Source organism: Podarcis melisellensis (assembly GCF_964234715.1).
Source record: "Podarcis melisellensis genome assembly, chromosome: 8".
NCBI classification, from domain to species: Eukaryota; Metazoa; Chordata; class Lepidosauria; order Squamata; family Lacertidae; genus Podarcis; species Podarcis melisellensis.
Genome location: NC_138540.1, coordinates 71,006,525 through 71,031,988, shown reverse-complemented (window position 1 = coordinate 71,031,988; position 25,464 = coordinate 71,006,525). Strand labels below are relative to the sequence as shown.

At 45.0% G+C, this 25,464-nt stretch overlaps 3 protein-coding genes across 7 annotated transcripts in view; 1 reads left to right on the top strand and 2 right to left on the bottom strand.

Moving 5' to 3' along the window:
- Positions 1-11,782, top strand: part of EYA3 (EYA transcriptional coactivator and phosphatase 3) — a 54,498-nt gene extending 42,716 nt beyond the window's left edge. For all 4 annotated transcript variants that reach the window (XM_081920674.1, XM_081920673.1, XM_081920676.1 and 1 more), the window contains 9 exons: positions 347-486; positions 1,764-1,847; positions 2,929-3,018; positions 3,326-3,384; positions 4,308-4,465; positions 5,669-5,783; positions 7,546-7,667; positions 8,477-8,577; positions 9,468-11,782. In XM_081920674.1, the coding sequence (XP_081776800.1) occupies positions 347-486; positions 1,764-1,847; positions 2,929-3,018; positions 3,326-3,384; positions 4,308-4,465; positions 5,669-5,783; positions 7,546-7,667; positions 8,477-8,577; positions 9,468-9,548 (950 nt within the window). In that variant the 3' untranslated portion in view covers positions 9,549-11,782. The remainder of the gene's footprint in view (positions 1-346; positions 487-1,763; positions 1,848-2,928; positions 3,019-3,325; positions 3,385-4,307; positions 4,466-5,668; positions 5,784-7,545; positions 7,668-8,476; positions 8,578-9,467) is intronic.
- Positions 1-25,464, bottom strand: part of THEMIS2 (thymocyte selection associated family member 2) — a 96,834-nt gene that overhangs the window by 22,907 nt on the left and 48,463 nt on the right. The window lies entirely within an intron of this gene.
- On the bottom strand, positions 16,860-25,464 carry XKR8 (XK related 8). The gene is made up of 4 exons (XM_081920744.1): positions 24,968-25,464; positions 21,873-23,033; positions 20,712-20,902; positions 16,860-19,095 (listed from the first exon to the last, which is right to left on the bottom strand). The coding sequence occupies exons 2-4, from the start codon at positions 22,193-22,195 to the stop codon at positions 18,323-18,325; spliced, it is 1,287 nt and encodes a 428-aa protein (XP_081776870.1). The 5' UTR covers positions 22,196-23,033; positions 24,968-25,464; the 3' UTR covers positions 16,860-18,322.

Here is a 25,464-nt window from a genome sequence, read left to right as displayed (position 1 = left end):
TCTCTTCTGCAGCATCGGAGGCATGAAATACTAACACAAGACCCTCTTCTAGCTGGTTTCTCCACCATTTGAAATGTGGCGGGTGGGGAGAGATTCACATTTGGGATACTGATCTGGTGCCTACTGTGATTTTTTAAAACTCATTTATGTTTTGTACCACCCACAAATGTTTCTCACTCCCAGGTGTGTTATACTGCTGCCTCCTTTGTTGTTTTGGGTGCCATGTTTATTACTCTGCATTTTGTTCTATTCTTTGCGTTACACCAGCTGCTGTAGAAATGCAATGTATTGAGGGTTGGTATATTGAGGCATAAAATAACAAGTCTGTGCTGTCCCTTTTTTCCAGGAGACCCATCTACAAGTCCATCTTTGCTGAGAGCGACAGCTAGTAAAGATGTAGAGGATCAGTCGAGGAAAAGCGTGACTGGGAAAAACAGGGGGAAGAGGAAAGCAGACGCTTCTTCACCACAGGACAACGAGCTTGAAGTTAGTCTCCAGCTATTATCACACATCTCGCTCTCGCTCTCGCTCTCGCTCTCGCTCTCTCCCTCCCCTCTCTCCAAAGCTTTAACACTGTGTTTGGTATTGTAGATCAGATCAAACTTCTGTGTTTCTAGTCCATAGACCATTGCAAAGCAAAGTTTAACAATATAAAAGTAAGGCAGGATAGTTTACAGTAGTTGGACACAACTAAACTACAACATAAACAAACTTAGAATGCTGAAATTCCTTGGCAAATCACACCTTGCCCCTTCAAAAAGAAGTGATTCTTACTCTTAACAAATACTGAAATGGCTAAAATGAAATAAAATAGAAGTTGTACAAATGTAAATGGAAGTATGTAAAACTAAATTACTGCCCATACAAAATGTGTGGTTTTATCTTGTCTGCTTAGTAAGTAACTTATAGACTCATCCCACTTCAAAATGGTAGCACTAGAAGGACTTGGAAGTCATCTGTGGTGATGAAAGAAACCTCCCAGTAAAGGTACTCTGCTGACCAGGCAAAGGCAGAGGGCAGGCGTCTACTTTTTAGCCGATTGAAAAGCGACATTCTGCCTGCCAATCAGAGGAGCTAATGTTGCTCACACGTTACCTGCAGCTGAAAAGAGCTTTATAACTTGGTCACATCCCAGCTCACAGTGGTTTACTATGGTAGGCCTCAGCCTCTGACTTCAAGCCCCAGAGTCTTTGACAGTGTCTCTTAATAAACATATTTATACATTCAAGATGCAGTGTCATCGATTATCATTCCTGCACAGAAGACGCAAAACCCTACTAGGGACATAAGAAAAGCCCTGCTGATTCAGATCAGAGGCTAGTTCTCTCAAAGGCCAACCATTTGCCCCCAAGCAGGACATGAGGACAATAGCCCTCTCCAACAAGTCTTCCCCAGCTACTGGTATTCAGAGCCATGCTATCCCCGAAACAGGATGTAATACATAGCCATCATGACTAGTAGACTTATTCTTCATGAATTTGTCCAATCCCATTTTAAAGGTGTCCAAGGTGGTAGCAAATATTTTACCTTGTGGCAAGTAAGTCCATAGTGTATGTGTTGTGTGAAGGACTTCCTTTTGACTCTGCTGAATCTCCTATTGTAGAGCTTCATTGGGTGATCTTCCCTCGGCTACATTTAAGATTTTTTCAAAAGCAGACTTAATCTGTGGTGTCCTCTTTAAGCTTCCAAAATGGAGGTGGGGGGACTTTCTAGGCAGTTAACAAAAGCAAGCTAACCTCTACTATTTGTCCTTTCTTCTTCAGCGAGTGTTCCTATGGGACTTGGATGAGACCATCATAATATTTCATTCTCTTCTAACAGGATCATATGCCCAGAAATACGGGAAGGTAACTATTATTTTTGCTTTTACTGCAAAACTTCTGAATTGTTTGATCTTTGCTCTGAGCTAATAAATACTGATTGCAAATCTAGTAGCAGTGAATCAGGGATAGTGCTCAGAAGGAAATATGAGAAACTTTTTATCTGGCCCTGTTACAGAGATGGGATGTCGTTAGATCCACACTCCCATTCTCTCTCCTTTTTGGTTTGCTTCAGACCTAGCCTTACTCCTAGGTAAGCCTATGGCTGCAGTCCCATAGACCTGGGAGTAAGGCCCATTGAACTTGCTGGGATTTACTTCTGACATGCATAAGAGTGCACTGTAGTGTATCTTTCATTGAGTGACAGCTCTACATACAAGGTGTGACTGGAAAGTTCGTGAATGGTCACAGAAATCAGACAGCGAAAAACATTCGAACATACATACCTTACAGGCCTTCGAAGTAGGTCCCCTCTGATACAATGCACCGTTGACAGCATTTGTAGAACTGTTGGAAACTTCTGGAGAAGTCCTCTTTTCGTACTGCTTTCAGTTCCCTCATCAAAGCAGCTTGGATGTGTGAAATGTTGGGAAATCTGCACCATTTCAGTGCAGATTTCAGTTTTGGGAAAAGAAAGAAATCCGGTGGGGCCAGATCAGGAGAGTATGGAGGGTGGGACAACTCAGTAACCTCAGTAAAGATTTCATGCTGAATATGCAATTCTTCCGCCATCATTCGGATGGACAAACGCTGATCCTGCATCAATAACTCATGAACTCCGTTGACATTTGCCGCTGTTGATGGTCTGCCAGACTAAGGGTCATCTTCAGTGGCTTGCCACCCTTCATGAAAACATTTAAACCACTTATACACTGTCTTTTGAGTTACAGCTTCATCTCTGTACACAATTGAGAGCATTTTGTGGGTTTCCAATGCCAATTGTACATTCAAATATTTCTCGCTTTCCAATTTCTGTGACCATTCACTAAACTTTCCGGTCACACCTTGTAGAATGAGCTTCATGTTCTAAAATATCCCATTTTACTTCAATGCAGTTTAATACTGGCCTCTTCCTCTTTTCCATTCTATTTTCCATTCTAATTTCTAGGATCCAACTCTAGTGATTAGCTCTGGTTTGACCATGGAAGAAATGATTTTTGAAGTTGCCGACACACACTTATTTTTCAATGACTTAGAGGTATGTGTTCTCTTCCAGATTCCAGTTTGAATGCATGAACTTTCCAAAGGTTACTGGACTACAGTTCCTATCATGCCCTGCTGCTAGCTATTCTGGCTAGGGCTGCTTGGAGTTGGATGTCTAGCAGCATTAGGAGAGTAGCAAGTTCCCTACTCACGAGGCAGACAATAACTGGGCTGGATGGACACATAGTCTGACTTAGAATCACAGAATTGTAGAGTTGGAAGGGACCCCAAGGGCCATCTAGTCCAGCCCCCTGCAACTTGGTATAAGGGAGCTTCCTAAACTTAATTTTCTCTCACTGCAGGAGTGTGACCAAGTTCACGTGGAAGACGTTGCATCAGATGACAACGGGCAAGATTTAAGGTGATACATTTGTATTGGTTGCTTCCAAGGTCTAAAATGTGGCAACAGAAAGGACCCCTTACAGTGTTTTTATGGGACTTTCAAACAGGTGACATTTTGTCCACCCTACCTAGGAAGCAGTCACAGTGACTTCCTGCCCCCCCTTCCTCCTCCTCCTCCACCTGCAACCTGAGATTTTTTTTAAAACTGGAGGAACCAAGTATTAGAACTGGAACTGCATGCATAACATCTGCTCTACCACTGAGCTGCTGTCTCTCCTTTATAGACCTCTCGAATAGGGGCATTTCTGAAAGCAGCTCAAGAAACAATACTTGCTAACAGAGGTTCCAGGGTAACTTGTCCATGAAGAACCCCATATTTCCCCCAGCTTTCAGGACTTAAGATTCAAGAGGAAACTGAGCCCAAGATACAGTGGTACCTCGGGTTACAGACACTTCAGGTTACAGACTCCGCTAACCCAGAAATAGTACCTCGGGTTAAGAACTTTGCTTCAGGATGAGAACAGAAATTATGCACTGGTGGCACAGTGGGAGCTAAAGTGGTGCTTCAGGTTAAAAACAGTTTCAGGTTAAGAACGGACCTCCGGAACGAATTAAGTTCTTAACCAGAGGTACCACTGTATTTATTTTTATTTCATTTTATTTATTAAATTTGTATACCGCCCTATGCCTGTAGATCTCAGGGCGGACCTGTCCTGATCTGGTGATAATGATAAGGTGATCAGACCCTCAGTACACAAAGTCTAAATTAGAACTGGTATTCAGGTTTCTGAGCAGCAGATCAGCAGGGAATGGAGCTGAGTATTTTCATGTGCAGGGAGATCTGCTGTGGGTTATGCGAGAGGACTTGAGTCATCCATCTAACAATGATCCAGGTAGAAGTTGCCAGTAGGTGTAATACAAATACAACATTTTCTGTCTCAGCAACTACAATTTTTCCACGGATGGCTTCAGTGGCTCAGGAAACAACGCCAATCATGGTTCAGCGGGAGTCCAGGGTGGAGTGGATTGGATGAGGAAGCTGGCTTTCCGCTATCGGAAGGTGCGCGAGGTCTATGACAAATACAAAAGCAACGTAGTAGGTGAGTGTGAGCAGCATCCATGCTCCTGCTGCAACCTGAGGGTATAGGCACCAGGCTGCAGGGGTAGGGTTCTTCTGACGTTATTAAGCTCTTTCGTGTTGGAGAGGTGGGGCCACAATCAGCCAACCAACCTTGAAAACGGGGGTGGGGCAGTTTCATTTTTCTGTCTTTAAAGACCATGCCAGCATTTTAGTAACTAGGTTGGTTCACATGTAATGCCAAGAGGGGTTTACTGTTATGAGGAAAAGTTGCACTGAGCCTGGGACTTGCATTCCACTCTTCCAGGGCTTCTGTTTTTTTATTGTTTTTTTAATGCAATTTATTAATTTTATAATAACAAAAAACAAACAAAAAAATCATAAACAAAAATTCAAACCATAATTTTTAGCTCATCCGTATATACAACCATAACATCACCATACTCTTGACTTCCCTTCGCTGTGATTAATCTTAAACATCAGGGAAAGATTCTAGATTTCTTGTAGCCATGCACAGCTCATCCTCATAATGCTAAACTGTGGCTTAGCATTTTGTCCAGACTGGATAAACTGGATTGTCTTAACAGTTTGACATCTGAATTGTCTGGAATTGAAAGACATATTGAAGGCAAAAGAGATAGCTAATCCATGTCTGTGAAATCCCCCGTTTTATAAAATAAATACCTATTCCCACATTGGTGAAATGCCTGAAGAGGTAAAACAGATTACTCGGAGATCTTTCACCTTTTTACAATAGGTTATTTATCACTGTATTTTAGCATAAATGTATCTGTGAGGGGCCAATTCAAAAATGAGTCCCATTAATGGAGAGCAAGATTGTTTTTGTGCAATGTGGAATGTTTTATATGTAACCATTTGCAAACCATCTTGAGTGCAGAAAAGCAACCTATAAATTCCAAAATGAATAAATGCTGGGGTTGAAAATGTTTCGCTTGACATTTTCATAATGTCATTTCTGTACTGAAACACTTCCAAATGAAATGAATCCAGAAATCACAAAGTTGGGCCCTTCCTCTGATTGCACTGATAATATAGGGTTGTATCCAATGTGAGTCATGCTCAGATCTATTTAAATTAATGGCTAACTTAGGTCCATTAATTTCAGTGGCTCTTCTCTGAGCAGAACTTAATTTGGATACAACCCATTACTTGCTTTACTTATGTTTCTGCTTTCTGACCAATGTAATTTGTGTGCATTTTGCAGCCCTTCTCAGCCCAGAAAAGAAGGAGGCTTTGCAGAGATTAAGGGAAGACATAGAAATGTTAACAGATTCCTGGTTGGGAACAGCGTTAAAGTCTCTGCTGCTCATCCAGTCAAGGTATGGAGAGAAGTGTCTGCTCTGCCAGCTGCCATATTTTACAGCTCTAGTGCAATGTGGTGCTTGCTATGCATTTTTTACAGTGATGTGTCTTATACACTATTGGGTAGAAATATACGGTCTGAATTGTGATGCAACTACAATGTTTCGGTGGAGATCCTTGTGCCTTGGTACCCAAACACACGGCTGCATTGCCTTTTATCCAGTCAAAGACTTAAAGGCCAGGGGAGGTGGGCAAGAGAAATGGGATAATTTGCATCTCATTAAGGTGTACAGGAAATATGCATTTGTCAGATCAGATTTTTTTTTATTGATCATAGTACATGCCACATGCACACAATATTATATTACATGCAGAAGGAGCTCACTGGGTAGAGCGGCAGTGCTACACTTGCTTCCTGATGGGTGGGTCATTATTGCTTACACAGGAGGAGAGGGGTGAGGTGTGTGTGGGGGGGTGGTGATGAGCGCAGTGCAAAAGCACCAGCAGGAGTACTAGATTGGCTCTGCTAGTGCATATGCACTGCTGGCCCCACCCAGCAATCTGCTTCCCATTACGTGTTTAATAATGTAATCTGCAGATACCTTTTGCCAGTTGCCCCATCATCAGAAGCGAAGGAGGGCAATTTCAGTGCCCTGCTTATGTCTTCTTCTTCAGCGATCACTCGTAGCTGAGTAAGATTGTCTTCCATAAACACGATTTTAACAATGAGTCCGTAGGTGACTGTGGAGGCCAATTCTGGATCCACATGTCCTTCCACAGTGGGGACATTGGTTTCTGGGTGGGAGTTGATCACGGTGAGGGTTTGCCAAGCATGCCTTCCTCTTAGCATGTTTCTCCCTTGAGTCCTAAGTTCAAGTGTCTTCAAAGCCCATGACACCTTTGGTAAAGGCTATTCTCCAGCTGGAGTGCCTGCAGGCCAGTGTTTCCCAGTTGTCAGTATTTATACTACATTTTTTTAGACTTGCCTTGAGACAGTCTTTAAACCTCTTTTGTTGACCACCAGCATTATGCTTTCCATTTTTAAGTTCGGAATAGAATAGTTGCTTTGGGAGATGATAATCAGGCATCCGCACAACATGACCAGTCCAACGAAGTTGATGTTGAAGGATCATTGCTTCAATACTTGTGATCTTTGCTTCTTCCAGTACACTGGTATTAGTTCACCTGCATGCACACACATATTTAGATTTAGCTAGATAGAGACACACACATATAGATATACCCAGTGCTTTTTAAATGAAAAATAGGTGCCTGTACTCACCTAGGAAGTTGTTATAGTAAGTACCACACTTTTTAACAACAACAAAAGAGGTACTGCATACCCTTAAGTACCCCCTGAAAAAAGCACTGGATATACCTATCTAGATATTAAACATGATTTTATCTCTTGCCTTTTTATGTGCTTAATTTAATTGTTTCAAATGGATCTGTAGTGCATTATCAGGCAAACTCTTTGCAATTAATTTGCTGCTTCACAATATCACCATTTGAATAACTGGAAGCCAAGTCCAGCCTTAACACTGAACCATTGCAAATGTCAGCCCCAGAGAGCTAGGGTCATTTGAAATATGGATGAGAGGTACAAAGAATAGCAAATACTGTAATGCATAAAAGGGGAGGATCCAGTCTTGAGTTTCATGTCATTTCTTGTTCCTTCCATTAGTGCTTGCAAATATGAGGCCGGCAGCATCCCACCTCTTTTTCGACTTTGTATAAGCAAGCTCCTCACCCTGACCCATTTCTCTTGCCATCTTCTAGAAAGAATTGTGTGAATGTTCTGATCACGACTACTCAGCTGGTGCCGGCTCTGGCCAAAGTTCTGCTGTATGGATTAGGTGACGTGTTCCCAATTGAAAATATTTATAGCGCAACAAAAATAGGTAGGTGGTGACATCAAATTCCAACTCTCTTTGGCAGTTGTCTTGGGTGGCAGTAGGGAGTCGGCCCTCTTGTACAACCTGGGTTTGTACAACCTCCCTGGAAAGAGGGGGAGACTTCAGTGCATCAAAGCAACCCCGACAGCACATGTTCCACTTTCTGCATGATTCCTTAAAAGACCTCTGTTGGCTCAAAGCCTTTTGGAGCAAAGCTGGGCTCTCAGATACTGTTGCAATCTCTATAGTGGGTGGATAAACTGGGCTTTAGTACTCCTATCAGCTACATAATTTTATTTATTTATTACTATTTCTTAAACAGGTTCTCTGTGTCTTACAATGTTGATCAATTTGCAAAGGTCATTAGTAGTAGTAGTAGTAGTAGTAGTAGTAGTAGTAGTAGTTTTGGCATTTTTATCCTGCCCTTCTACCAAAGAGGGCTTCCAGAATGGCTTACAAAAATCGGTGAGATGACAGCCCCTGCCCCAGTTCACTAAGAGACACAATGCAAAAAGAAAAAGAACTAGGAGGGAATAGGAAAAAAGCAAGCTCAGGCATTCTAAATTACAGAGATCTTGTAGTGAACAGTAGGAATGGAAACAATTTGGAGAAGAGCCAAAGGTTGCTGAGCCTTTCAACAAAGCTGTTGGAGAGGCCCTGCAGGCAAGGTTCAGGGTTCAAGGGAAGAGCGAGGCCTGCCATGGTGCTGGGGCCCAAACAGCTGCCCACAGGTACCACATACTGATGCCAGCCCCACTGGGGCCTGTACCTTTCCTTTGACCATAAGCTCCAGTGTGTTTGTAATCTCTTGACAGGTAAAGAGAGCTGTTTTGAAAGGATTATCTCTCGGTTTGGGAAGAAGGTGACATATGTGGTGATTGGAGATGGGCGTGATGAAGAGATGGCAGCCAAACAGGTGAGACTGTTGACTACATTTGTCTTGCAGCACCCTTCCTGAGAAGAGCGGGCTCCCTTTTTGCACCCCAGTAATAATCCATTGCCTCCCTTCCTCCTGCAGGCACTGCCAGATGGCCGGAGCCTGTTTGCCTTAGAGACAACACAGCCATAGCATCCTTGGGTGTCCTTTGCCCCCTTTTTTGTTGCGTATATTTCATTTCGCAGTGTGTTGGAGCTTGCCTGGGGTGTCTGTGGATGGCCCAGCATATCCAAATGGAGATCTTCACAAGGCGGAAGGATGGCTCCACAGATAATAACAACAACAATTAATAATAATATATATATATTTATACCCTCCCCATCTGGCTGGATTTCCCCAGCCACTCTGGGCAGCTCCCAACAATATATTAAAAACAGGATAAAACATAAAACATTTAAATCTTCCCTAAACAGGGCTGCCTTCAGATGTCTTCTAAAAGTCAGATAGTTGTTTATCTCTTTGACATCTGATGAGAGCACGTTCCACAGGGCAGGCGCCACTACCGAGAAGGCCCTGTGCCTGGTTCCCTGCAACCTCACTTTTCGCAGTGAGGGAACCACCAGAAGGCCCTCGGAGCTGGACCTCAATGTCAAAGGGGATTTTGAACATGCTCCCAGGGAAAGCCTCACCCTCGCTAGGTAGGGTGGCCTAGCTGTACTTTAGCAACTGCTGTCAACTGCGTGCTTCTTCTTCTTCTGAAAATAGCAACATTGGCTGGTTGCCTGTGAACCTTTCCTGACTCTTTTTTCATTTCCTCACGGGTGAGGCCTGTGTTCACTCATCTCCTGCAGAGCACTGACTTCCATTCCCGCCGCACAAGTTGCTTATGTGCTGTTTCTTAACACCCCTCCACCTCTTTTGTTTTGCAGCACAACATGCCCTTCTGGAGAATCACGAATCACGCCGATCTGGTGTCGCTCCACCAGGCCCTCGAACTGGACTTTCTGTGAGGAGCTGAGCAGCAGGCAGTCCGGCACAGCTCCCGACAGCCCCATCTTGGCAAGAGCAGACTTGGGGACTTCCTTTTTCATCCAGACAGAGCAATGTAGCTAACGGAAGTGTACAGTAGGAGGCGCCACAGCGTCGTTTTTCCCAGGAGAGCCACCCAAGCCTTTCACTGCTGTCTGCGTTTGGGCAAAGGGAATTTGAGGAGGAGACCCAAAACAGAGCATCCTGGCTAGGAATCTCCAGCAGTACAGACCTAACCCACTGTGCAACCTTTGGTGGTATAATATTATGCATTTTCTTAAAAAAAAAGGAAAGGAAAAAAAGCAGTGGGTTGTGGTTTTTGTTTTTTGTTTTTTTGTAGAGTACTTTGTCACCTCCAGGCCTCTCTCTCGAGCTTTCAGAACATAAAGAGAAGTGAACTGATTGTTTATTTTTTTACAGAAAAGGGTCCAGAAACATTTCCCTTCCTGCAAAGCCAGAAAGGGCTGTAGATTTTCATGGAAAGGCCACAAAACAATTCTGTGTGTTGAGAGGGCAGAAGAAGTTCTCCCAGTGTCTGCCGGGGTACTGATTATAGGCAGCCATCCCCTCAGTGCCTGGCTCCAAGAAGGGGTGGCTGGGACCAGTTCTTCTGAATAATCTGTCTCTCTGTCTCTCCACTCCCAAGCAGCAGCATGACATTTAGGTGCAGGTGAGGTCAGATTACCCAAGTGACAGAAAAGGGGAAAACACCATTTCTTCCTTCTTTTTGACAGCTGACTTGCATAAGTAGAAGCAGGATTTTTTAAGAGGCAGCACAGTGTGAAATGATAGGAGCTGCCCAGCTAGCAGAGAAAATCCAGCTAGGAAAACACCTCCTTTGCAAATACTTTAGTGTAATTTGCATTCAAATTTGCATTCAATATTCCAACTCGGCAGGAACTTATAGCTTTCTCGTTTTGCATCAAGAGTGCTGCCTCCTTGCAATTTTTTTGTGGTGGGGGGGAGTTGGGCAGAATGGAGTGTCTGGCAACTTGCAGGTCTGCGAATCTTCTCTTTAATTCAGAATAGGAGATGGTTACCATAGTGTCAAGGTCAAGCACTGGCTTAGTGAAAGGGAAGTAGGGACACCTGTACTCACTTGCAGAGCAGAAAATGCAAATTGCTAATGACTATAGGGGTGGAAACCCCCGAAAGTTTCAAGGAGGAACCTCCAACAATTTATTTCATTATTTTTATTTCAACTCTATGCCACTTAATATTCAGAATTCCAAAATGGGTTGCTGAAGCTAGGGACCCTGCCAAGTTCTTTGCATCTAGCTTTGACAGGTGCAGATGCATTTATTTTTTAGTCCCAGTCAAAGACTCTCATGTCCCAAGAAAAGTCCCCATTGCATTTGGTACCATGCAGTACCTACTGCTGATCACCCCCCCGACAGTGCTTTATCTGCATACTCCTTAAGTAGTAAGGCAGGAACTGTAGGGACTCATAGTTCCATTCATACCAGCAGGTGGAGAATACGTTCTTGCTAGGTAGGCAGAATTCTGTTTTCTTTCCCTGCGAGAACATAGTGTATAATAGATTCTGCAGAGGAACATACACCACAGAGAAAGCCGTACAGGGTGCCAGAAAGCTGCTGTTTCCTGACGTTTATTGCAAGCTCACAGAAGGCAACATAACAGTATTCTTTGGGATGAAAATGCATCCCACTCCCTCAGAAAGGAAACTCACTTCTAAAAGAGACCCTGTTATTGTAATTCCAGCTTTCTGTGAATTTTTAACTCCTTTGCGAAGGCCAGAAAGGTCACTAGCTGAGCAGCCACTCCTGAGTCATCTCCTACTGTATCGGTGTGGGCTGTGCTTGACTTTGAAATCAACTCTGTGCCTTAACTTCCATTGCAACTCTTGGATATGTCAGCAACTGTAGGGGAATACCTTGCCCGGCCCCCATTTAAATTAACCTAGTGTTTTGTTTTTGTTTTTTAAGTGTTTGCAGAAAGCGTAGCGGGCAGGGATTTGTTAAGCCACCAGGAAACTGACCGTTGTTGCCCTGAGTTTTGTTTTACTTGGCGAAACTGTTTCGAACGCCTTCAAGATTTCAGAAGACCTTTAGCTGACGTGTGTGAAGCTTTGTTTTTTGCATCAGATACCAATATTTATATAGTGTCCTCTCTGATGTTTCCTAACCCACTCAGGGGATGGTACATATTATGTGTTAACGTTAATAAAAATTGTCCTGGCTCTTGTTATCATTGATCTCACTGGCTGCGTTTCTCTTGGGTCTTCGTACAGTATTTGGAAACTGGCTCCTCGCCCCTTCCTACTCTTTCCCACTGTTTAGCGTTCAAGCACCAGCCAGTTCCCTTCTAATGCAATGGTGGGCTCTCCGCATCCTTTACGTCCCTGCAGTGAGCTTGGGAGTCTTGCGTTCTCAGCTCCAACTCTGCCTGTGTTTCCATTGCAGTCTGAATCCCACCAAGCACCAGCGGCAGCTGCATGCGCTGGTGTAGATTAGAAATGCTGATTCACCCTTGGAGTCCTGCAGGTGTCCAGAATTGGCATCAGCTGTGCTTATGGTTATGATTAGAAGGCATTAACGGCTGTAGGTTTCCTCAAGCATCATGTTCTGTGTAATGGGAACTGTCCTTGTGAACTGGAAAAATAAAGTCTTTATTTTCTGTATAAAAAAAACGTTGTTCTATTCCTGCTTTCTGAAAACTCGATCCAAGCTCACTCTCGGTGCAAGGAAAGTTGGTGTGTGTGGATTCGTATGTACAGTGGTACCTCGGGTTACATACGCTTCAGGTTACAGACTCCGCTAACCCAGAAATAGTGCTTCAGGTTAAGAACTTTGCTGCAGGATGAGAACAGAAATCGTGCTCCAGCGGCACGGCGGCAGCAGGAGTTCCCATTAGCTAAAGTGATCTTCAGGTTAAGAACAGTTTCAGGTTAAGAATGGACCTCTGGAACGAATTAAGTACTTAACCCGAGGTACCACTGTATTGAGACTTTATATCTCACATTCAAGCTGCAAGCCTTATTAATTATAAGCCACACTGTTTATATAGCCAGACGCCCAAGAGATTTTTGTGTGCCCTTCCAAAATTTTGTCATTCCTTTTTTAAAAAAAAAATCCCCTATGCTCCCCCCCCCATTTCCCCATACTGGTTTTATGGTTCCCCCCACTGTGATGCCGTGATCCTCCAAGGCCCACCAAACATTTTCCACTTGAAGGTTTAAAAACATTTTTCTCGACTCTGATAAGTTCCCTGCCCCAATATTTTCTTCCTATTTTTAAATTTTATTTAATTACCATAGGTAATTCTATGATGCCAAAGGATTGTTTGTGGGTCCCCAAAATTTGATATTTTCCTCTCGATTTTTTTTACTGACCATTCCCCTGCTGCGATTCCATAATAAGCTTTTTGTGTCACCAAACCCTCAACAACCTTTATTTTTAAAAGGCTAAGTTGGACATGCCCCCCATGCCCCCCTAGCTTATCCCTGGATCAATGTGGCCCTTAGCTCAAATGTTTGTGGCCTGTACTGCCTGCAATTTGCTCAAAACAGTGTACATCATGGATGGGTAGCATGTGGCCCTCCATATATTGCCAGACTACAGCTCCTATTATCCCTGACTATTGACCATCCTGGCTGGGGCTGATGAGAGTTCGAGTCCAAGAACAGCATCTGGAGGGCCACCAGTTCCCCACATCCCCTTGGTGAGACGTGGCTCCTGTTACATGCATATGCTCTGGGTAGTTTTAATGCAAGGGACAGCCCAAGGAAAGCTTGGCAGACAGCCAGAGCCTTTGGGTCAGAGTTCTTATCTGCTGTGATGCAGAGACCTGCGAGCCCAGAGAAACAGCTGCCACCAGTATAATGTGGAGGAGGCTGATAATCGCTTCCCTTCCCGAAATACGAAGCACAGCCAGACTTGTGGGGCTCACGATCAAAAGATAAGGAACTCCCAATGTGTCAGTCCATAGCCTCATAGCAAAGTTGGTATTGCTTTATTTTAGCGATTAGTCACGCCAAGCCAACATGTCTCCCCGCCTCTAAAATACCTAGAGCAGTGGTTTGAAATTCCTTTGAAGGAGAGCTGCTCCACCCTTAGAAATGAGCACAGGTGACCTGGCTTCAAAGGGAAAGGACTGTTCTCAGAAATGTCATGCGGATGCCATGTGTTGCACCCACTAACCCACATACATTATTTCAACATTGACGCTTTTCAGGGAGGAGCTTGGGAGTACTGTCTATCTCTGCATCACCCTGCCCTTTTCCTGAGATTGTTGGAGATTCTTCATCAGATGCCCTCACTGAACTGAGGTGCTGCAACTCTAGAATTGCCTGTCAAGAGTGGCATGTCCTGGGCCTACATTCCTCTTGGCACATGAATTTCTTAGTTTCCCAGGCCTTAAAAAAACTTTCAGACTCTCCCAGATTATATGAGTGGCTGCTGCTATTGGCATTTGGGGCTTCAAAGTTTGCAAAAGCGGCCCCATCTTTCAGGTCAAATTCATGACGTTAGTCACATGTTTATTCTGGATGTTTCATTTTAAAGCAGAAGCAAACAAATTTCTTTGGGGGGGGGAGGACAGGAAAAACAGCTGGGAGGGAAGGGGAGAGTTTCATCATAGAATCATAGAGTTGGAAGAGACCACAAGGGCCATCGAGTCCAACCCCCTGCCAAGGGTATTTGTTCAAGGTCCCAGTTCAGCTCAGGAATGTGTTCCAGACTTGGGCCCCGTGACTGCATTTGCTCCAAAACAAAAGTAGCCAGGTTAAGCATGCTTGCTGAAACACATGGAAAATAGCAACTGGAGTTTAGCCCATAAGTGTGCCAACCTATATGAGTTGTGCCACAGGCTCACAACATCATGCTAGGCTTTCAACTGTTTGATTGGCTTTTCTGTTAACTATTTATTTATAGGCCCCTGCTGTTCCATTCAGTGGTGTTCAGGACGCCAGCAGTAATGCATATTCAATCAAATAGAATACAAAGCCTTATCTTGCATGACCCAGTTGTGGGATACCATTTGCTGGCTGCATTGAAACAAATGGGCATTTGTCTATTTTCAAATGACTCATCTAAGGATTCTTTACTATCAGAGCAGATAAGGACCTCAATAACTCATCTGCCTGAGTACTGGGAGAAAAGGGCAAGTTCATTCTTCTCAGGATTAATAAATTTTCCTCGGTGTGTGTTCTTTGCAGCCGACAGCATCACCTACTGTTGATTTGCACAAAAAACTTGATAACTCAGGTGCACGTTCCATATTATATCACACTGCGGTTGGTTTCAAAAGCTGGAGAGAGGAAAGTAGAAGTCCTATTAAAAGGCTTCTTCCTCTTTTTGGAGACTACTTGGCTGTTAAGGAAACGTGAAACAAGGCATGATGTCCATAAAGCTCTCTACTTTATAATGGGTAGTGTGAAGCAAGCTTCCTGTCAGAAGTTTCCATTCTCTTTAGTATTTCAGATCTGTGGCAGCTTCACAGCAGAAGTGACAATGCTATTGGACTTGTGTCTGGCTGGTGGCCTTCCCTTCATGGAGATAGTGGACAGAAAGAAGTTTTTCTCCCTCTTGTGACACCAGAATTCATGGACATCCAAAGGTTAGAAGATTCAGGACAGATAAAGTACAGGGCAGCCTCAGCAAGGCCTCATCTGATGTTCTTATGATAGGAAGACCCCATGCTCTAGTATTCTGAAAGAAAATATTCTCTGCTCATTCCCTCCACATTCTGTGCAGACTAACGGTGAAGTCATTCTGCAAATATGGAGCCTTAACATAGCCAAAACAGCACTACCCACAAGAAAATGGCATCAGCAGATTTGTTGTTAGGCAAGCAGGGATTCAACAGTAAGTTGGATCCATGCTCATCAATATAGCCAATTTAATGCATGCTGTACGTGACTGAAAGCGGAGAGAATGAATGGGTAGCGGAAAATGCTTTAGTGGGGCTCCCGGTTAAAAAACAACTGTCATCACTGTGTGGTGGAAAATGTGTTGCTGTATTTATCCCTAGATAGCCTAAGGTGTACAGGCAGTAAAACAAAGCATGAAGACAATGTTGGGTGTTGTAAAAGAGCTGTGATGTCTGTGAAGAAGCTGTGGAGGAATTTGCTGACACAAATAGAGGAATCTATGGCCTTGTTCTTCCTCAAGCCTGTCCCTGTGAAGTTACTTTTGCTCTTCTGATAAAGTCGTTGCCTAGATACCTGGCTGCAACTCTGCTTATGTGGCTTCATTTCTGTGCATGTGCAAAGCTAAGGCAAGCAAATGCCTCTCTAGAAGCCTGCGTGATTTATAGGCTTGTGGACTCCACTTTTGTGGGCTGCTGCTGTTCTGCCCAAGTAAATCTCGTGTCAAACATTTCACAACTGGTGTGGCTAATTGAAGAAAATCCACTAAACCAGGCAGCTACCTAAGGAACAGAGGAAGATGGAAGCCTACTCAAACTGTGGTTCGTGGAAGCACTTCAAAATCCTGCAAATTAGCATGCTTTGGGATTGGGCTCCTCTCGCATAACTGCTGATAAAACAAGATTTGAACATGGAACTGAATCACTTTATTCTTCTAAACAACTTCAACAATGTCAATAAGTTAACACTAGCTTTAAACTGAAGGTCAAACTCAGCAGCTCTGCTCATGCGTTACTCATGTGTTGGGTATTCCAGTGGGTAAGGAATGGGGCTGTGCTGCTTGCCCCTGCTCCTGATGGCACACCTTCAGATTACCCCCACACACACACACACACACTCCCAACACATGGATGTCTTCAAACCAACCCACTAAACATGAGCAGATGCTCATGCATAAAAGTTCCTTTGTCAATCCATCAACTGTGTTGATTGCAAGGACATGGGAGTAGGGGGCTACCCCGGGGATGTTATGTTGAGGGTGGTGCCACAACACAGCCCTGCTCCAGCTTCAATATGTGAGTGCCCTTTATACCCAAATAACTTGGGAATATGGCTGAAGGTATGCAGGAAAGGCACATCCAATTTTTAATGAAAAACAGTTGCAGGAGGCTGTGAGTCAGGGGAAGGAATGTGAGAGGGAGGTTCAGTGCCACAATACCCATATCCTTTCCCCTATGAGTGAAAAAGCAGGTTGGGATAAAGTTTGAGAAGAAAAACGGCTGAGGAGGAAAGGATTAAGCAGCCTCTTTCTCTCTTTTTCACTATCCTTCCCCACATCCCTCCACTCAAACCTGCAGCCTCCCAAAGCTGCTTTTCGCTTGAAAAAGAAAATACAGGAGACAATTAATGTGCCAGCTGAATAAAAATCTGCTTGCACTTGAGCCCTAGATCAGTTTTTTAAAAAAATAATAATAACAATAATCAGGCTCAACAATTTGAACATCTGAAACACATTGATGTAACAACACTCGAAGCATTTTATCTTGAACTACATCAGGTGAGTGAGGAGGGAGAAGAATTCCACCTGGAAATGTAGGGCACATATTTGTGGCTCCTATAAAGAAAAACCTGGGACTGGTGTGCCAAGAAACTCAGTTTGTAGGACTGTTCATGGAACCGGCTCTTTGAGAATGGGCCATTTGGCTACATGAAGCCAGCAGCAAGTAGAAGCTTCATTGAAGCTAAGGGCTTAAGTCACTCAATGGGACAAGAACGTCAGAACCAAAGAGAGGAACCAGCAAGGGAAGGAAGGGAAGACTCCAAAAGTGCATTAGACACTAATTAACTACAACTTAACAAGATTCAAGTTCTAGGATCCTGAGTCAGTTGTCCAACAAGGGATGGCTAAGATGGTATTGCACAGATAGCACCTGACTCAATCAAGGGACAGCTAAAGCAATGAAGCTTACAATATTATTTGAGCTGTCTCCTGAAGAGACGAAATAAAGCCTATTGGCTACAGAGAGGAGGACAGCGCCAGTCTTCCCCTGTAGTTTCCTCTCCTTTAATGCTACAATGAAGAATGCACCAGGTATGCAGGCTGAGGGATGCCTTGCACACATACAACTCTTCCAAGCCAATATGGGGTGTCACAGGAGACTAACAAAACAGGATGGGGGTGTCTTTTTCTAAGAGTGGGCTGTAGCAACCATGACCTCTATCTGAAATGAACCTTTGCAAGGATGGATAACCTATACCAGTCGTGTTGTTGGTGGACTCCAACTCCCATCAGCCCCAGCCAGCACGGCCAAGGATGATGAGAGGTGTAATCCAGAAACATCTGGTGGGCCACAGGTTACCCGCCTCAGGCCAAGAAGCATGGAAGCCATGTTCCTGACTTCATCTTCTAGGCTTAGCCCATGCTGGTGATCCTGGAGGCAGCTTTACCAGGTATCCGTGCCCCCACCCCAGATGATGCACGAGTTGCAATGGGGCCAACAACAGTCCTGTGAAGGTCAGCATGTGATGACATGAATTCCTTAGAGCGGGGATAGCCAACGTAGTGCCCTTGAGATGTTGCTGGCTACCACTCCCATCACTCCTTCCGTTGGCCATGTTTGCTGGAATTAATAATATCTGGAGCACAACGTTTTGTCTACCCCAGGCGTAAGAGGGATACCACATGGGAAAAATAAATGATGGTGGTGGGATTGACCATCTCCCCCCAACCCCTCTGCCCTGTATGATGTCCCTGCGAAGCTAGAAAAAACACTTACATTAAAAAAAATAATGTTCAAAAACAGGCCTGGGATCATCTTGACAGGTACAGACCAAAATATGGGTACACACACCCCAGAACTCCTCTCGTCTCTTGACTTATTACTAGAAATAAGTCTTGGCCATATGGGACACAGTATATAGCTGGGCTCACAAACAGCTGTCCCCAAGAGTCCCATTTCCTTGACGCTGTGAAACCTCTGAAGCACCAGCAAAGAAGCTTTGAGCAAGTCCATATGCCCGACGGTTGATATGTCCTCGTGTAGCCTCTTGGTCACCGTGTCCTCGAACAACCAGCTGCCGAAAACCTGGCACGCCTTTGCCAGCTAGATCTCCATTGTCCATTTCATCACCAGTGACCGGGACTGCAGCCTGCAAAGTAGGGTGCAAACATTTGTAGTAGACGCTTCTCAAAAGGATCCCGGCTACGTAGCAGGGCAGGGCTGCGTAGAGCGCATGCGCCGCAAGGTGGGAGTCGTAGTTCAAGGGAAAGGTGTTCCAGAGCCATGAGACGGCAAGGATGGCGCTGTCAACCAAGAGGAACGTGTAGTAGATTGCAGAGCGGTAGCATGTCTTCCCCTCGGCCACATTGAACCAGCAGAAGTAGAGAATGACAGCCACCACAGCCCGATAAGGCCACTCAAAGGCGGAGTGTTCCATGAAGTCTGTACCTTGCAATGTAACCCAGAGAAACATGGCAGACCAGACTGCCAGGAAATGGAGGGAAACGTAGCTCGGAAAGACCACCGCGAAGAGCGCCAGGCACAGGATGCGAGGGCACACCAACAGGAAGTTCCACAGGAAGTAGATGGTGGAGGACCGGCGGCCCAGCTTGTGCTTCTCCCGCAGGAAGCTGCGCAGGGTTTGGTGATAGTCCAAGAGGGCCCAGGCGATACACAGGAAAGAGGTGCAAATCCCAAGCACTGAAATGAGAGGAGGAAGAGACCAATCAAATCCACACTACACAAAGACAGGCACTGGTGCTACTAGGAAGAACATGCAGCCTGCTGACACTCTCAAGTTGGGTGTAAAAATAATAAGAATTCAGTCCTTAAGACTGAAAGGATGCATTTGAAACTACATGGGCGATATCTGTCGAAATTTGAGATGCCAGGGTGGGTGGCAAAGTGTACAAAGGGCACTGATAGAACCACAGAATTGTAGAGTTGGAAGGGGACTTGTGGGTCATCTAGTTCACCCCCTGCAATGCAGGAATCTCAACGAAAGCATCCATGATAGACGGCCACTTCCATAACCTCCTGTAGTCTTGGGGCAGGTTTTTAGTGCCCTGAACCAAACTATGTGATGTTGGGTTGGTAACTGTCTGTCAGTCTCTCATCTTGCAGGGTGGTTGTGAGGATTAAAAAAAAATTAAGCAGGAAGAGAATAGAATATGCTGCCTTTATCTGATAAGAAGAAAGACAGTGTGAATTAGCAGAAGCAGCCAAAAATAATGGCCAACAAATGTATGTTTATGGCCTTTAAAATGGCCTTTGGGGGTGTATTAGTGAGGTGTTGTTGTTATGTTATGCATTTTGTGTTTTTTCCTCTGTAAACCACCCTTTGATCTTCTCATGAAGGGCGACATATAAATTTAATAAATAATAATAATTTTGCTATTAGTGAATGTGATGTATACGAGTCACCTGGGGTGGTTCTATTTTCTCTGTACCTTTTAAACTGGTCTGTTGCCCTCAGGTGTGAAGTATGCTTCAGCTACCCACCCACCCAGCTTCTCCACAAGGAATGGGAGATGCCATCTTGTCCTTTGTCTCAGCAAAATGCTTTGGTTGCGTCCAGCAGGGTGGGTTGGGGTGTTAAAGCAAGGTGGGTGGGGCGACCTCATTGGAATGTTTTTGTTTATTTGTTTATCTTTAAATAAATAATTTCTTAGGTTTAATACCTGCCCTTCACCATAGGGTCTCAGGGCATAAAATATAACAGTAAAAACAAATCAGTATCATGATTACAGTGGGTCCCAAAATATACATCTTGAGTGTCAAAAGTTGCATAATGAAGAGGTGTGCCAAACACACCTCTGCGGGGAGGGAATGCCACGACTCAGGGGCCACCACAGAAAATGCCCTTTCTTGCCACCAAGCCACCACAAACTCCAGAGGGTGGAGGAACTACCAAGAGGGCACTCACTCTCTGCTGATCTGAGAGGGAAGAACGCCGTCTTTCAGATATTTGGGGGCTGAGCCATTTAGGGCTTTAAATACTAGTCTGTTGCCCTCAGTTCGTTGTTTTCCTCCAGCTCGTTTGTATTCTGTACATGAAATGGGAGAGAGGCCCATCTTCTTCTTCTTCGCCTCAGGTAGCAAAATGTCTTGGACCTGCCCTGTTCTTAGCCATGGTTCGAGATAGGCAGCTGGTTGGCCAATGCGAGAACAGGACACTGGACCAGTGGGAACTTAATAGCCTTTTCTTGTCTTCTTATTGGATTTAAACTGAAACGAGCTACACAAACCACACAAGGAAACTTTTGGAACCAAACAAACCAGTCCTTTATCCTGCGCCCTTCTGGACGGACACTCACCCTGAAATATCTCTGCTTTTTTCGTGCATAGGATAATGTAGAGCCCCAGGACAAGCTGAGGGGCGCTTTCCAGGAAGGTCTCAAAGAGGCGCAAGAAGCTGATGTCATGGGACAGGAAAACAGCATAAGCAATATCTTTGTCTGCTTTCGTCCGGCACACGCGGAAGCCCACCTTCAGAACATAGAAACACCTGCGCAAAGGGAAGGTGACACAAAATTCTTAGGGTGGGTCATGAAGGAGAGCCAATGTGGGGGTGGCGGGTAGACTGCGGAGATCCAGCTCAAATCCTCACAAGGCCCCAAACCGTACAGTAGAATGACCTGGGGGTAGTTTCTCTTTCTCTCTGCCTCACCTACCTCATGAGGTTGTTGTGAGGCTAAAAAACAGGAAAGATCTTCGTGTGAAGGGCGGGTCATAAAAATGCAATAAATGTTGTTGCATCTCTGAGTGATGAGAGATTCAAGCAGTGAGTGGTGAGAGATTCAAGACGCTTACCTATGGTTCAGTTTCCTTGGAATGACACCACCCACATGAAAGAAAGAGCTGTCAGCAGACTCAAGGGAACCCCGAGGTTTCCAAAAGTACAAAACCCCCACAACCTTTGGCATAGGTGAAAACAACCCTCAGGGTTTTTGACCTGAGGCAATCCAGTCACATGAGTGGCATATAACAACAACTTCTTCTTCTTCTTCTTATTATTATTATTATTATTATTATTATTATTATTATTATTATCATCCAATTAAGTTAAATAAGGATGATCACACTCAGTGAACATGGAATGCTGATTGTTGGGGGAAAATGGAAACTGGGCAGAGAAGGGAAGGGAAGCTGATTGTCTGGAACATAGAACAGGGCACGCCACACTGCAGAATTTTGTTACAGGCCTCACCTGCCGATATTTTACTTGTCTGATTAACAGATACTATAATCACCCTACATTCTAGGAGGTAAGATCAATCCTCCTTGCGTAGCCCATTCTCCAAAGTTATGTTTGTATAGAATCACAGATTATTTTGCTGGGTTCCATAAACTAAAAACAGACCTAAATGAGGGGCTCCTAGGAAAAGAGGACTCTCACATCCTATCACAGAACTTCACGGTACTTGCTCCCCGAGTACCTTACAGCAAAGGGACACAGCATCCCTGATTGTCCTTACCTGTACAGGTAGCCCAGCTGTAGGATGTGTAACACAAGGAGGGTCCGCCGTGTGGGCAGCGCTTCCATCAAGTCTGGGGGGTCACTCCAGTACCAGGCGCAGCTGAAGAACTGCGTTACCAGCGAAGACAAGGCCAACAGCCCCAGCACCAGCCCACCCCAGTGGTAGTCCCCGGCCTTCAAGTAGCAGGCAGCCACCCACGCGTCAGCGCCCAGGTCCACCAAAAATGCAGCCGTGCCCATCAAGGCAAAGGCTAGGTCCCAATAACGGTACCGAGGAGGCCAAGGTGCGTTGCAGCTGGGACCACAGCCAGACCATGCCATGGTTTGGGGGCCAACAAGTCCAAAGCGGGTCTGCGGTCCCTAGTGCCAACTCCGAAGGGGGCGGTCTGCAACCTCGCTGCTGCTAGTCACTTAGAAAAGGGACAAAGGTCCCCCACCTCAATTGCATCAAAAAATTTCCTAAAATCAAGTGAGAGCAACTTAACTAAGGCGTGCCCTAATGTCGCCTTCTTTCACGTGGGTGGTCTCCCTCCCAGTCGTCTTTTGGGGAGGTATAGGGTCCAGGAAAGGGATCTTTCCAAGGACAACAACCCCCCCCTTTAAAAAAAAATCCCCTACAACTTCCAAGCAATCCTTCCTTCCTGGACTCTTCCGAGGGCGTCTCTCTGAGCCGCTATGTCCGGCTTGCTCCGCCTCCTCCGACGGCTTCCCCGCGGCTAGCTGACCCTACATGCTCCCCAGTTCTCCTCCTCCGCAGCCCTGGATCGCGCAGGATCCTTCCTTCCTCGACGACGGAAGGGGATTCGCTCTGGGTAGGTCGCCGGCCGATCGCCATGGCACCGTCAGCCCGCCTTTCTCCTCCTCCTCCTCCTCTTTTCGTCTCTTCCCGCGCTCCAGGCCTACCAGAAACTTTTGCAGACGGAGCGGGCTGCTGTCTCCACCTCCTACCGGCTTCCAAGTCCTCCTTGGGCCGGGCCGAGCCGAGCCTCTTTGGGCGGAGAGGCGGCATAGCAAGCGGGACGGAGCACGCCCATCACCCGCCCAGCAAGAGGGCAGGGCTTCTTCTCTCTCCAGGGCCCCACTCGCCGTCTAGTCTGGAACAGACGTGGTTGTTTTGCTGGTTCTTGTGCAACTGGCCTCGGGGAAATCACACACCAGGCTAAAAAAGGATAAGTCATGGCTCCGTTAGCTGAGATTCCGTTATGTGACGCATTCATGCCCATATCTTCATTTTTATTGCATTTTATTTTGTAGAGGTTGTAGAAAGATCATTGCTACAACCTCTAAAAAATAAAATGCAATAAAAATCAAGTTGGTTGTACTTGGAACGAAACGTCAATGGTTTTTTTCTCTTATTTTTTATAAGTGTATATTTTGATTTAACGGAGGGTAGTGTACATGGAAACTCAAAGAATTGTAGAGTTGGAAGGGACCACACATTTGAAACCTGAGTCTCTGGGGTCCTAATCCCAAAAGTTTAATTGCTACACTGCTCTGTAGGAAAAGCCCTTCCTTAGTCTTGTCTGGTTTGGAAATGGCTGAAGGCAAAAGCCTATGTGGTAAGATGTCGCAATACATACCCTTTGACTTGGACTTTAAACATGCAGACGAGAAAAAAAACAAGGTTTGGGTTTTAAAATGTACAAGTGGGACCTGCAACAAAATATTGCAGTGTATTCTCACCTTGCAGGAGTGCTTCACTCTCTTGCTTGTTCTCATACTTGCTCTCTAATTTTATTTAATTTACGCCCCATCCATGTGGTTCCAGGCCTATTTGCCAGCCAGCCATGTCCTCCAACATACTACATTCCATCCCTCTCTTCTGACACACCATTCCATGGTTACTGAGCATGCTCCATCCTCATTTTACTCTTAAGTTTGCTTCTTTTTTTAAAATTGTCCTTCTATTAACCTCAGAATTCACCCAAGCATTTGGGTTCCTCCCTCTTGTTCCTTCATGGTTCCAACTACTCCCGGGTTAGTTACATACACACCATTAGAATAAGATAACATAACATAATAAGAGTTTTTGGTTCAGACCAATGGCCCATCTAGTCCAGCATACTGGTCTTAACAGTGGCCAATTCAAAGCGCATCCCTTCCAAGAATCATGAGAACCATAGTTCACTATAATCCCCAGCACCCTTAGCAGATTACAATTCCCAGAATTCTTTGGGAGAAGTTGTGTGCTTGAAATGTTCTTTAAATGTATGGTGCAAATACAGCCTTAAAGCCTGGTGTTCTGCTGGTTGCCAGGGCTTCAAAGCACCACAAAAACAGGTCACCTGGAATCATGATGCCAGGTGATTTATGGGCAGTGCCACCCATATGCCAAACCTGGCCTGGGCAGGGAAAGATAAGAATCCGGCCCACCAGGCAGACGCAGTTCCCCACCCCTGTTGCATAGGCAGTGGTGCAATTAGGTTATTTTAGACTTTGGACTTAATGGCGTTATGGGCCTGCTAGGAGAGGATATCTCGTTATCCAGGAAAAACAAATAAATAGGGAGCAGGTGAATAGTTGTGCACAGCAGAATTTCAAGGCCGGAGGAATTGAAAGTATTCAGAAACTTCAATTGATAGTACAGGACACAGCAGCTCAAATTTTCTTAGGAGCTTCAGGACATATATTTGGTTATCATCTTGGGCTTAATGCACATAGCTTCCCAAATCCTGGGAACCATAGTATACTCCCCACAGGGTAAACAGGTGTCCCACGTAAGTTTTTAAGAATGTAAGAACCCTGCTAGATCGGCCAAGACTCATCTAATCCAGCAGACTGGCCAGCAGATTTGGCCAGCAACTCTTCTCACTTGTGTTTTCCAGCAGCTGGCATTCAGAGGTGTATTGCGCCAAACTGTGGAGGTAGATACTGGCTAGTAGACACTGATGGCCTTATCACCCACGAGTTCATCTAATCTTTCTTAAGTCAACCACATTAGTGGCCATCACTACATCTTCTGGGAGCGAATCCCACAACACACTATGTGTTGTGTGAAGAAGTTATTTCTGTTCTCTTCTAACATTCAGCATCACTGGGTGCTCCCCTCCCCCCCCCCACTATGCATAGTTTTATACACATCTGTCATGTCACCTCTTATTTCTTGTCTCTCTAAACCGAAAAGCCCCAAATGCTGTAACCGTTCATCATAGGAGTTGTTCCATTCCTGTGATCATTTCACTTCAACTTTTCTGAACTTTCCCCAGGCAGCATTCCAAGCGGCAGTCGCACCACAAGACTTGCATGACGACAGTATAATAATGGTAATTTTATTTCCTAATGACCGCTTGTGTGGAATTCACTCCCCCCCTCCACCAGCTGCCATACATTGGGTCAATGATGTCTTCATGGAGCTATCCGCTATGACCCAAGCACTCGTTCCTGGTCATTCAGTGCAATTTCAGAGCACAAAAGCATACATGTGAAATTAGACATTTTTGCCCCACTGTGCATCATTTTACACTTGATTTACATTGAATTCCACTTGCCATTTCACTGCCCATTCCCCCAGTTGGAGAAATCCTTTGGGAACTCCTTGCGAGAGGAGACCACGCGAAACTTTGTTTCTTATTCTGCTAAAATGATCTTGT

Bases quoted from the DNA above. Each gene is read 5' to 3' on its own strand.
- XKR8 (XM_081920744.1), bottom strand. From the start codon at position 22,195: ATGGCATGGTCTGGCTGTGGTCCCAGCTGCAACGCACCTTGGCCTCCT. The intron at 20,903-21,872 runs GTAAGGACAATC...CCCTTTGCGCAG, and splicing joins CAGCTGGGCTACCTGTACAG to GTGTTTCTATGTTCTGAAGG. The intron at 19,096-20,711 runs GTGAGTGTCCGT...CTCTCATTTCAG, and splicing joins AAAAGCAGAGATATTTCAGG to TGCTTGGGATTTGCACCTCT.